General features: G+C 40.3%; 1 protein-coding gene across 1 annotated transcript in view; it reads left to right on the top strand.

Moving 5' to 3' along the window:
- LOC128686525 (dual specificity protein phosphatase CDC14B) overlaps nucleotides 1-14,508 on the top strand; it is a 107,332-nt gene that overhangs the window by 4,681 nt on the left and 88,143 nt on the right. The window contains exon 2 of the mRNA XM_070080474.1: nucleotides 7,071-7,163. Within this exon, the coding sequence (XP_069936575.1) occupies nucleotides 7,071-7,163 (93 nt within the window). The remainder of the gene's footprint in view (nucleotides 1-7,070; nucleotides 7,164-14,508) is intronic.

Here is a 14,508-nt window from a genome sequence, read left to right as displayed (position 1 = left end):
ATATAACTGCGAATCAAATCTGAAGGTTTTTTTATTGTCTCAAGAACACGTTAAATATTAAATAGATCATATTTTTTCTACTTCGTGATTATATATATATATATATATATATATATATATATATATATATATATATATATATATATATATATATATATATATATATATTTTTATTTATTTTTTATTATCACACCGGCCGATTCCCACCAAGGCAGGGTGGCCCGAAAAAGAAAAACTTTCACCATCATTCACTCCATCACTGTCTTGCCAGAAGGGTGCTTTACACTACAGTTTTTAAACTGCAACATTAACACCCCTCCTTAAGTGTTCTGAGCTCGGTAATACATCCTATACATGAAAGAGATCTGGTCAAAAACACGGCCGCAGAAACTATGATACCCAGAACCGATAACCTATAATACCCCTTCGTTTTTCATTACTTCGTGTATGGGACTCGTCTGAATATGAAAAAAAAAAACAACTTTACCTTTACAGAAGAATAACAAGACTTCCTTCCGTTGGGGCCTTCGCTCCTCTTGTCCAGGAGACTGCCTATAATAGCCGACTAATTCATACTAGGTATCTATTTACTGCTAGGACAACAGGAGAAAATTCGCTTCTCGCCTTGCCTGGGAATCGAACTTGGGTTACCTGGAGGTTATTCCGGGGATCAACGCCCCCGCGGCCCGGTCCATAACCAGGCCTCCCGGTGGATGAGGGCCTGATCAACCAGGCTGTTACTGCTGGCCGCACGCAGTCCAACGTACGAGCCACAGTCCGGCTGATCCGGCACTGACTTAAGGTATCTGTCCAGCTCTCTCTTGAAGGCAGCCAGGAGTTAAGTTGTGAACTAATTGCTCTACCACTGATTTATGTACCATATAAGGCTCGGTAGGGTACTGCTGGTGTAGACAGTTAAAAAAAAAAAACAGTACATGCCCCAGACTCCTTCAGAAGACTTATGAAAGACATGAGTGAGAATATTGTGGGAACTTTGTGGTTTGTGTTCCGTTGGGTGTGCCACTAGCCTCTAGCGGTGGTACACGCCCGCTCCATCCCAACTTCCTTGCCTTTAAAGGGCACTAACTTAAAGAAGTGGCCGGGCTACTTGCTCACTGTAATTTTCTTGTCAGCTTGATTTATGCCCGGATGCAATAATGCCTACATAAAATTTTGGTTATGAAGGAATCGAATGAGAGGCCAGCAAGTGGGTACAGCATATTGATTGTTACCTACTGTTTCTCATGAGGGTGTCGGGGTGAAGGGGAGATGCTGAGCAAGTATGCATAACTCTTCAACACTATGCGTGCTGGTGCCTGGTTACCTCAAGGTTACCTGAAGACGATCCCGGGGGTCACCGCCCACGCGGCCTGCTCCCAAATCAGGTCTCATGGTTGCTATCTTGATCAAGAAGGCTCTTAAGTAATAGCTGCACACAGTCCAGCATATACACAGCCCATCTGATGAGGAACTGAATAGACAGAGATATACATCACAGCACCGTATCATCCTTTGCGGATGACACTAGGATCTGCATGAGGCTGTCATCTGCTGAGGATGCGGTTAACCTCCAAGAAGATATAAACAAAGTTTTCCAGTGGGCAACGGTAAACAATATGATGTTCACTGAGGACAAATTCCAACTACTCCGTTATGGAAAACTGGAGGAGATAATAACTAGAACAGAGTATACTACAGACTCTGGCCATACAATAGAGCGGAAAAATAATGTAAGGGACCTGGGAGTAGTAATGTCTGAGGATCTCACTCTCAAGGATCACAACAGTGCCACGATCGCAAGTGCAAAGAAAATGATAGGATGGATAATGAGAAAGTTCAAAACGAGAGATGCCAAGCCAATGATGATCCTTTTCAAATCACTTGTTCTCTCTAGGCTGGAATACTGCTGTACATTAACATCTCCATTCAAAGCAGGTGAAATTGCAGATCTAGAGAGTGTACAGAGATCCTTTACTGCACGTGTAAGTTCTGTCAAGCACCTTAACTACTGGCTACGCCTGGAAGCACTTGACTTGTACTCGTTGGAACACAGGAGGGAGAGATATATCATAATCTACACTTGGAAAATCCTGGAAGGAATGGTTCCAAATCTGCACACAGAAATCACTCCCTACGAAAGTAAAAGACTGGGCAGGTGATGCAAAATGCCGCCAATAAAAAGTAGGGGCGCCATTGGTACACTAAGGGAAAACACCATAAGTGTCCGGGGCCCAAGACTGTTCAACAGCCTCCCATCAAGCATTAGGGGAATTGCCAATAAACCCCTGGCTGCCTTCAAGAGAGAGCTGGACAAATACCTAAAGTCAGTGCCGGATCAGCCGGGCTGTGGCTCGTACGTTGGACTGCGTGCGGCCAGCAGTAACAGCCTAGTTGATCAGGCCCTGATCCACTGGGGCCTGGTGATGGACCGGGCCGCGGGAGCGTTGATCCCCGGAATAACCTCCAGGTAACCTCCAGGAGTAACTCATTAGGTTACTTCTTGCGGACAACTAGGGGTTTGTTGGTAATGTCCATTTGGCGGCGCCACTATCAACACCATACAGGCCTCCCAAATTCACTCAACTCTCCAAATAAAGATAGTAATAATAATACTGCTTTAAAATAGGTCTATCCACTCCTTCCGACCAGATGGCCACACCTAAGCCCCCATCCTCAGTACCAGAAATTCTGGCGCCGTCCCTGGCTGCTGAAAGTCTTGGTCGTCGTACATTTATCGAGTTCTTTTTGTGTACTCATTGTATGTCTGCTCGTAATTGGAGGTATTTACACCGTATGCTAAGCCTCATGTTCTCGTAGAGAGTAATGTCGGTGTGCAGATTGAGGACCAGTCTCTCCAGAACTTTACAGATGTTAATTATTATGTATCATTCTTCTTGCGTTTCAGAGAATACAGTTCAAAAGAATTCAGGCATTCCAAATAATTTAGGTATCTGACTGAATTTATATATTTCCCGTTCAGGGCAGTACAGAGATATCAAAGCGAGAACAGATAATCATATACGATCCGCATAGAACAATAAAGCATTTAAATTGCTGGAAACGTCTCAGTCTTAAATATATACTTGTGAGAGACATAAACAGGGTTTTCCAGTGGCCAGTGGAAAACAACATGACCTTCAATGGTGATAAGTTCCAGCTGCTTAGGTATGGAAAGAATGAAGAGCTCAAAAGGAGCACTATATACAAAACTCAAGAGGGTCACCAAATAGAACGTAAGGAACACGTAAAAGACCTAGGAATAATTATGTCAGCGGACCTTTCTTTTAAAGACCATAACAAGACAAAGATCACGACAGCCAGGAAGATGACTGGGTGGGTATTGAGAACTTTCAAAACAAGGGAAACAATGCCGATGGTGACACTCGACAAATCGCTAGTGCTCTCTCACTTAGAATATTGCTCAGTGCTGACGGCCCCGTTCAGGGCAGGAGAAATATCGGAGCTGGAACAAATACAGAGATCGTTTACGGCTCACATTGAGCCAATAAAGCACCTAAACTACTGGGAACGCCTGCAAGTCTTGAACATGTACTCTTTGAAGCGGAGGAGAGAGAAGTACATGATAATATATACCTGGAAGGTACTTGAGGGCTTGGTCCCAAATCTGCACACTGCCATAACAACATACTGGAGTGAGAGATATGGGATGAAGTGTAAAATAAACCCAGTGAGGAGCAGGGATGCGGTGGGGACAATAAGGGAACACTGTATCAACATCCGGGGTCCCAGACTTTTCAACATCTTACCAGAAGATATCAGAAACACTGCTGGAACAAGTGTTGAAGCCTTCAAGAGGAAACTAGACAAGTATCTTCACCAGTTGCCAGATCAACCAGGCTGTGATGGATATGTGGGGCAGCGGGCCTCCAGCAGCAACAGCCTGGTTGACCAGGCGAGCACCAGACGAGCCGGGCTCAGAGAGTAGATATACTCTCGAAATTCTTCAAAGGTAAGGTATATCAAAGGAGCGGAGGAGAGAGAGAGACATGATAATGTAGGTGGAAAGTACTTGAGGGCCTAGTTCCAAATCTGCACACTGCCATAACATGCTGAGATGAGTGAGAAAGGAGGTTGTGCAAAATAAACCAATGAAAAGGCTCCTACTTCCGTAATTTACCTTCTCAGTGACTTAGTAATTTACAGTCACGCCTTCAAAAAAAATTCTGGAATAACTTTGCTTCCGTTTTGGCCTTTGATGCTGTCGTTTTTTTTTTTTTTTTTTTTTTATCTGAGAATCTCACGTTGGCGTTCCTAGCCCTTCTACTCGTCATGTTTTCTGATAACACCCCCCTCCTCTCTCTCTGAATATATGCATATAATGTGCCGAATATGTAAATTGGTCAATTAACAAGAACTCATTTAAAATTAAGTCCTTTCTGAAATTTTCTTTTATACGTTTAAAGATATATTTTTTTCATGTAAAAATTTTTAATTTTGCACCAAAAGAATCTTAGAAAACTTACCTAACCTTATTATAACAAGAGCAATTTATTTTAGCCTAACCCAACTAAATATATTTTAGATTTGTTGACAATTTAATACTAAACAAACACGGTGAATTTTTTTTTTGTTAGGTTCAGAAATGATTTTGGTGAAATTATTACATGCACAAATTTTCACTTGTCCTATAAGCCAAGATCGCAAGTTCTGCCTATTCGGCACGACGTACATATATATATATATATATATATATATATATATATATATATATATATATATATATATATATATATATATATATATATATATATATATATATATATGAATAGGTAAAAGTTGGCATAACTTATTTAAAATGAGGTCCTTTCTAAAAATAATTTTTATATTTAAAGATATATTTTTCATTTATGTTAATGGAAAAAAATAGAAATTTTGTACCAAAAGCTCCTTAGAAAACTTACCTAGCCTTATTATAACACTTACCTAAATATATTTTAAATAAGTTTACAATAATTTAATAATAAACACAATGAAATGTTTTTTCGTTAGGCACAGAAGGATTTTTGCGAAATTATTGTATACACAAATTTTTGCTTGCCTTGTTCGGAAAAAATAGCATTGCTATTTAAGCCAGAATCGCAAGTTTTACCTGTTCGGCACGAGACACACGGACAGTCACACGGACAGTCACACGGACAGTCACACGGACAGTCACACGCACAGTCACACGGACAGTCACATGCACAGTCACACGCACAAGCTGGACATGTGGTCCAGCAACTGGCTTCTCGAATTCAATCCAGCCAAATGCAAAGTCATGAAGATTGGGGAGGGGCAAAGAAGACCGCAGACAGAGTATAGGCTAGGTGGACAAAGACTACAGACCTCACTCAGGGAGAAAGACCTTGGGGTGACCATAACACCGAGCACATCACCGGAGGCACACATCAACCAAATAACCGCTGCAGCATACGGGCGCCTGGCAAACCTGAGAATAGCGTTCCGATACCTTAATAAGGAATCGTTCAAAACACTGTACACTGTGTATGTTAGGCCCATACTGGAGTATGCAGCATCAGTCTGGAACCCACACCTGGTCAAGCACGTCAAGAAGTTAGAGAAAGTACAAAGGTTTGCAACAAGGCTAGTCCCAGAGCTCAAGGGAATGTCGTACGAGGAAAGGTTAAGGGAAATCGGACTGACGACACTGGAGGACAGAAGGGTCAGGGGAGACATGATAACGACATACAAGATACTGCGGGGAATAGACAAGGTGGACAGAGATAGGATGTTCCAGAGAGGGGACACAGGGACAAGGGGTCACAACTGGAAGCTGAAGACTCAGACGAGTCACAAGGACGTTAGGAAGTATTTCTTCTGTCATAGAGTTGTCAGCAAGTGGAATAGCCTAGCAAGTGAAGTAGTGGAGGCAGGAACCATACATAATTTTAAGAAGAGGTATGACAAAGCTCAGGAAGCAGAGAGAGAGAGGATCCAGTAGCGATCAGTGAAGAGGCGGGGCCAGGAGCTGAGTCTCGACCCCTGCAACCACAATTAGGTGAGTACAATTAGGTGAGTACACACACACAGTCACACACACAGTCACACACACAGTCACACGCACAGTCACACGCACAGTCACACGCACAGTCACACGCACAGTCACACGCACACACACAGTCACACAGTCACACAGACAGTCACACAGTCACACGGACAGTCACACGGACAGTCACACGGACAGTCACACGCACAGTCACACGCACAGTCACACGCACAGTCACACGCAGTCACACACACACACACACACACACAGTCACACGGACAGTCACACGCACAGTCACACGGACAGTCACACGGACAGTCACACGCACAGTCACACGCACAGTCACACGCACAGTCACACGCACAGTCACACGCACAGTCACACACACACACACACACACACACACACACACACACACACACACACACACACACACACACACACACACATGCCTAGGTCAAAATGGTACACACACACACACACACACACACACACACACACACACACACACACACACACACACACACACACACACACACACACACACACACACACACACACACACACAAAACAAATAGAGAGAGAGAATGACTGGGATTGGAACCTGAGGTTCAGCATGAGCTAATCCTACATTTTACTGCTGAACTCTGGAGGCTGCAGTAAAATTCGATACGTTATCTCGGGTAAAGTTTGCAGGCGTCCCGGCTGTCCTGTGAACTACTGTATGTACCTTTTTTTTTTGAGACGAACTTCCACCAACACCAGTTTCTGTGGCCATATAAAGCTCTGGTGTCTTTATGCCATACATAGTATTCCTTGCATATGAGTGCGAATCTTACTGTAGCCTTCACAATCGAATGGTAAATCTTAAGGTTAGCACATACTGAGTTACAATCTCGTTCTTTTCTTGAAAAAAAATAGTTGAACTCGTTTATTACTTTTTTCTAAAGCACATGTATACTGTACATACAGTATATTCGAGTTTTACAGGTAGGTGTGAGTTATCGATGTTATTACGTTCCTACTCAAACCCACATTAATTTCAATAATAATTTTTTTTCAGTCTCTGTCACTGGCCAAGAAGAAGATCGTTCACTACACCACCACTGACTTGCAGAAGAGAGCCAATGCTGCCTTCCTCATCGCCTCCTATTCAGTAAGTACACTATACTTACTCTTTATATTCCCTGTGAGGTTATTCAGCGATTAGTACACGATACTGCTCTATACATTATCTGTGAGATTATTAAGTGAGTACACATTACTGTTCTGTATGTTACCTGTGGGATTATTTGTTTGTACTAATGAGCAGCACTGTGCTGGTAGCGTTATTCCTTAGTATTTGGCTTGTTAAATACATGTTTATAATGTGTAGCAGTTATAGCACATAATGCCACATATATTTCAATTACCATACCTATAAGTAAAGGCATTTTCTAGTTTTCTTTCTGTATCGCTTTTTCATAATTTGAAACTGCACCTTGTTTCCTATGATTGTAAATATTCCTAATCTGTTATCTCCTTTGTCTTGCGAACTTTTCTCATTTTCCATCTTTATCAATCAAAGTTAGTAATTCCAGTAGTTTACTTCTTAAATTATATTTATCAGTTCCGAGATCTGTCTGCTCATTTCAAGTATTTGTTTTCAAAATGTCTTCTGTGTTTATCGTGGCAAGATGTGTCTGGGACAAGGGCCTGGCACGGGTCTTAGTCGTATCATGACCTGTCACTGGAACTTTTGGTATTCTTACCAAGACCTTCCATTGGTTTACTTGTCCATCTTTTGAAAAATACATAGACTACAGTATATTCATAAATCAAAATGCTTCATGAACAGAGAAAGCAGTCTAACTCAAAGTAACAGAGGTTCAAACATCTCACGTGTCACACAACAGTATACTCACCTGTGGCTTGTTTGAACCTCGCCAGAGGTTCAAACAAACTTTCTCTATTGTTTCAAACATAATTTGTTTTATATGACTTTCCAGTTCCTGATGTTAAATCATTTTTTATTATTATTGTGTGTTCTCCTTTTTAAAGAGAACTGCTTCATACTATTGTCACCTAGGTTATGCACATTTGCATATATGAATTTTTCATCCTGACTTTGCATTTATACTCCTAAAATTTATGCATTATTTATGCTCTGGGTTCTAATTTCATTAGTTTGTACAATTTTTGCCTATATTTATATTTCGCCAGAGTTTTTCCCGACTCTGTTCTCTTCCATTCTGAATAATGGATTTCACATACCATCATGTTTAATATATGTTATCTGTTTTTTTGGTTTCCATGTATCTATCATCAGCGACTTCTGTTTATATTATTTACTTCTAGCCTTTAGGAGAGATTTACTTAAAATCTACAAATTTGTACTTTCCCTAGCTGTTCTCGTTTATTTCCGCCTCCAGTTCTAGGTTTTAGTGCCCTGAATTCTCATATGCTACCTGGTTACCTGGAGGTTATTGCTAGGTGGTATCCCACACATTATGAAAGTGTTTTGTTCACCTCCCCCTCTCTGTCTTATATTCATTATATATATATATATATATATATATATATATATATATATATATATATATATATATATATATATATATATATATATATATATATATATATGTAATTATAATATAGGAAGGTACCACCTCTAGAACTTTACTGGTGACCCTCATCCTCCGAGAAGACAAACGTACCTCTGGGAAAACTCAAAGTTCTCCCCGGAGCTGTTTGAATATTTTCTTCTCTTACCATCCCCTATAATTTATATTATATATGTACTTTATTAATAGACAGAACACATTGATAGAAAACACAAACATGAGTACATTGGTACAACATGTCAAAGGTTATGAATCGCCTCCAGCTCCTCTGAAGCCAGACGCGAGCCCAGTATGCAGCATGCATTTTCCCTCTGGATGGCCATGCTGAGGTCATATATATATATATATATATATATATATATATATATATATAATGTGTGTGTGTGTGTATAATAGTTCAGGGGAGAACCTTGAGTTTTTGCTGAGGCACATTTATTGTCTTCTCTGAGGATGAGGGTTCCCAGTCCAGTTATAGAGGTGGTACCTCCCTGTATTTTTAAATATATATATATATATATATATATATATATATATATATATATATATATATATATATATATAAACAAGTCGGCCGTCTCCCACCGAGGCAGGGTGACCCAAAAAGAAAGAAAATACACAAAAAGAAAATACTTTCATCATTCAACACTTTCATCTCACACATAATCACTGTTTTTGCAGAAGTGCTCAGAATACAACAGTTTAGAAGCATATACGTATAAAGATACACAACATATCCCTGCAAACTGCCAATATCCCAAACCGCTCCTTTAAAGTACAGGCATTGTACTTCCCATTTCTAGGACTCAAGTCCGGCTATATAAAAACCGGTTTCCCTGAATCCCTTCACTAAATATTACCCTGCTCACACTCCAACAGCTCGTCAGGTCCCAAATACCAATCGTCTCTATTCACTCCTATCGAACACGCTCACGCACGCTTGCTGGAAGTCCAAGCCTCTCGCCCACTAAACCTCCTTTACCCCTTCCTTCCAACCTTTTCGAGGACGATTCCTACCCCGCCTTCCTTACCCTACAGATTTATACGCTCTTCATGTCATTCTACTTTGATCCATTCTCTCTAAATGACCAAACCACCTCAACCCCTCTTCAGCCCTCTGACTAAATACTTTTATTAAGTCCACGCCTTCTCCTAATTTCCACACACCGAATTTTCTGCATAATATTTACACCACACATTGCCCTTAGGGCATCTCCACTGCCTCCAACCGCCTCCTCGCTGCTGCATTTACAACCCAAGCTTCACACCCATATAAGAGTGTTGGTACTACTATACTTTCATACATTCCCTTCTTTGCCTCCATAGATAACGTTTTTTGTCTCCACATATACCTCAATGCAACACTCACCTTTTTTCCTTCATCAATTCTATGATTAACTTCATCCTTCATAAATCCATCCGCCGACACGTCAACTCCCAAATATCTGAAAACATTCATTTCTTCCTTACTCCTCCTCCCCAATTTGATATCCAATTTTTCTTTATCTAAATCATTTGATACCCACATCACCTTACTCTTTTCTATGTTCACTTTCAACTTTCTACCTTTACACACACTCCCAAATTCGTCCACTAACCTTTGCAACTTTTCTTTAGAATCTCCCATAAGCACAGTATCATCAGCAAAAGGTAACTGTGTCAATTCCCATTTTGTATTTGATTCCCCATAATTTAATCCCACCCCTCTCCCCAACACCCTAGCATTTACTTCTTTTACAACCCCATCTATAAATATATTAAACAGCCATGGTGACATTACACATCCCTGTCTAAGACCTACTTTTACCGGGAAGTAGTCTCCCTCTCGTCTACACACCCTAACCTTAGCCTCACTATCCTCATAAAAACAGCATTTAGTAACTTACCACCTATTCCACATACTTGCAACATCTGCCACATTGCTTCCTTATCCACTCTATTATATGCCTTTTCTAAATCCATAAATGCAATAAAAACTTCCTTACCTTTATCTAAATACTGTTCACATATATGCTTCAATGTAAACACTTGATCTACACATCCCCTACCCACTCTAAAACCTCCTTGCTCATCCGCAATCCTACATTCTGTCTTACCTCTAATTCTTTCAATAATAACCCTACCGTACAGTTTTCCTGGTATATGCTAGGTGGTATCCCACACATTATGAAAGTGTTTTGTCCCCCTCCCCCTCTCTCATATTCATTATATATATATATATATATATATATATATATATATATATATATATATATATATATATATATATATATATAATATTCAAACGGCTTCAAGAAGAAATCCAAATATTTTTCCTTGAAGCCTTTTTATCCACTTCTCCGAGGCTATGGGTCCCACAATTTACACCAGAGGTGGACCCCAATATATATATATATATATATATATATATATATATATATATATATATATATATATATATATATATATATATATATATATATATATATATATATTGATTCTTGTTGATTTTTGTGGTTTAACTTTCAGTGAATCTTGCCTAATAGCTATGAACTTAGTCTTCGTGTTAATTATAGTCCTTGACTTTCTTTAAACACTTGTGTTTACTTAGCATGTGCGAGTGTAAAACAGGATTATTGCCCTCGCACTTTCATGTTTGCCTTTCCTGCTGCGAATGGCTAAGTGCTTGTTCTGCTAGACTCAAGTCATCTGTATTCTTTATGATTATTTTCCTTACCTGTTCTTTTTTATCATTTGCATTATTGATCTCTCTTCCATTATTGCTGAAAATGAAAACTTTATCTAAAGTATTTAGTATGGTGAGCTTATTTGTAATTACCTTAATTATATCAATCCTTGTATTTGCCTTAGTGATAATTTCTTTATTTTACTTGTTTCTAACATTTTTTATACTTTGTTTTTATGAGTCAGCAGGCTCACCACAGGTCATGTGGGTACTTTTTTTATTGCATGTAGCTGTGGTTGTTAGCTAGTCGTCTGTCTGCTGGCACTACCACTTTCAGTACTCTCAACTAATCGCAGATTCCTAGTTACTTGGACTCTATCTTACAGAAACCAAACTCCAAGAATGGTCTTATCAGTAGTTGCATGAACTTTTAAAATTTTGAAACTATTGGATGACGCATTCTCAGGTTGTTTATAAACGAAAGCATTTACAGTAAAAAAAAAAAATCTTAATTGCAGCCAGACAAACCTGGCTCAAGGCTGAGCTGCCAGGGAAGGAAAACTCTCGAAACTCATCAACGGTATACTTAAAGGTACCGTACAATTCAGGAATGCCTAACAGCTCTATATATACTATGTACACAGGATAAAGAAGAAAATAAAAAGTGATTGCAAAAAAAATTGTAGAAGCAAAAAAAAAAAGTTCAGTTAAGTATGTATGTATGTTAAGAATGGAAATAAATCTCAACTTTCTACCTGCAAATATAATAAATATTGCTAAAACATTGTTAGAAATCTTCAAGAGGAACTGGGCTATTTTCTGTAGGAAGTGCCAGATCAGCCACACTGTGGTGTTTGTAGGCTTCGGGCAGTAACACCCTGCTTGATCAGGCTTTCAACAAAGAAGTCTGGCCTCAGACCGGGCTGTGAAAGTAGAAATAACTCTTGAAGCCCATAAAAGGTATATCATCACTTCGTCTTACCCCAACTTTTCACTGGCTTTATTGTTAATTTCCTCCAATATCTTTCACCAGAAAGTTTTGGCAGTGTGCAGATTCTCGCGTTCTAGCATTTTTCATGTTCCTATATATATTATTAAGTAATTTTGTTCTCCGTTCCAGAAAGTTTATTTTCAAACGCTTCGAAATATTAGACGTCCTTGTCGCTATGGACAGTATTGGAGATGTGCGAGCACTTATGATTTAAAGGGTTCCATTATTGTCGTGACTTTTCTTGTTTAGAAAGTTCTCATGATCCAACTTGTCATTTTCCTGGCTTTCGTGGCTCCTAGCTTAGTGATAGTCCCGGGTTCGAGTTCGAGCGAGGCTGGACGTATGGGTGTCTTTACACTGCTTCCCCTGCTCACCTAACAGTAAATGGATACTTTTGAGTTAGTCAATTTTTGTAGGGTGCATCCTAAAGAAGACATAAGGACCAGAATGGAAATAAACCCCACTGCTTGACTTCCTTGGATTACTTACCTAGAGTTTACCCGGAGTATGTTTCGAGGGTCAGCGCCCTTGCGGCTCAGTCAGACCAGACCTTCCAGTGAATGGCCATATCAACTAGGCTGTTGGTGCTAGTCACACGAAATCCAACATAAGCACCACAGCCTGGCTGATCAAGGACTAACTTGAGAAACTTCTCAAGTTCTATATTGAAAACAGCCAGGAGTCTATTGGTAAATCCTCCTATGTATGGAGGGAGGATGCTGAAAAGTCGTGGTCCCTTCACACTTAGTGAGTTTTCCCATAGTGTACTCATTGCTCCCCTGCTCTTCGTTGGGGGTACTGTACTGTCTGCCAAGCCCCTTTCATGGGGAATGATTTATTTGGGACCACTCGTAGAATTTTTCAGATGTGGACTAGAATGTGTCTCGTCTACATTCCAAGGAGTACAGATCAAGGGACTTCAAACGTTCCCAGTAATTTAGGTGCTTAACTGAATCTGTGCGGGCAGTGAAGGTTCTTTGCATATTCTCCAGGTCTGCAATTTCACCTCCATTGAACGGACCTGTTAGAGTACAGCAGTATTCCAATCTAGAGAACAAGTGACTTAGAGCATGGTTCCCCAACCTGCAGCCCGAGGGCCGCATGTGGCCCTTCTAGGAAATGGATGCAACCCTCACGTGAAATTATGAATCAACTTCTATGTAGGTTCCATACTGCACAGTGTCAACAATTACAAAAATTACAAAATGCGGCCCTACTTTAAATTTGGCTTTTCAAATTAGTTTTCATACTAAAAGGTTGAGGGCTACTGACTTAGAGTATCAGCATTGACTTGGCGTCCCTTGTTTTGAAGGTTCTACTTATACAGCCTATCATTTTCCTTTTGGCTATGATAGAGATACTGTTGGCAGTCTTGAAGGATACCTGAAGGACGTTCCCGAAAGGGGGGGGCATCAGTGCCCCCGCAGGCCTGGAAAATTAGGGCCTGATGAACCAGGCTATTACTACTGGCCGAACGTCGTCCAGTGTGTGTACCACAGCGCGATTGGCCAGCACTGATTATAGGAACTTGTCCAGTTTCCTCTTGACTGCCAGAGGTTGGTAATTCCCCTTATGCCTGGGGGGGGCGTTGAAGAGTCGGGGACCTCTTGACAATCAGAGTTCTCTGTTAGTGTATTTGTCGCGTCCCTGCTTTTTAGTGGAAATATTTTGCACCGTCTGCCACGTATCTTGTCATACGGAGTAATTTCGGTGTTCAGATTTGAAACCAGTCCCTCCAGGATTTTCAAGGTGTAAATTATTAGGTACTTTTCTTGCCTACGCTTCAAGGAATACAGTTCAGGTGAGGCCTGACATGATCACTCCGTGGTGTGTCTGCATGAATCTTCCGCTCTATTGAGTGTCCCAAGTTTGTTTTATACCCTGTTCTAGTCATTTCCTCAATCTTAACATACCGGAGTAGCTGAAGCCTGTCCTAATTGAGCTTCATATTGTCAGTGGCCCACTGGAAGACTTTGTTTATATCTGCTTGGAGGTCTGGAAGACTTTATATCTGCTTGGAGGTTTGCCGTATCAGTATATGCCACTTTTACACAGATTCTATTTTCATCTGCAAAGGATGCCTCTATGTCAGATATGAAAATGAAAAAGAAGATAAGGGGCCAATACTGTTTCTTGGGGATGAAATCTTTTCGCTTCGGCAGTCTCCGACTTCACTTTGTTCACTATTACACTTTAGTTTCTATTCGTTAGAAAATTAAGGATCCGTCTACCCACGTGTCCTTTT

This window comes from Cherax quadricarinatus, unplaced genomic scaffold (assembly GCF_038502225.1).
Source record: "Cherax quadricarinatus isolate ZL_2023a unplaced genomic scaffold, ASM3850222v1 Contig501, whole genome shotgun sequence".
NCBI classification, from domain to species: Eukaryota; Metazoa; Arthropoda; class Malacostraca; order Decapoda; family Parastacidae; genus Cherax; species Cherax quadricarinatus.
Note: the sequence above shows the minus strand (reverse complement) of the source record. Positions and strands in the feature narration are given on the sequence as shown.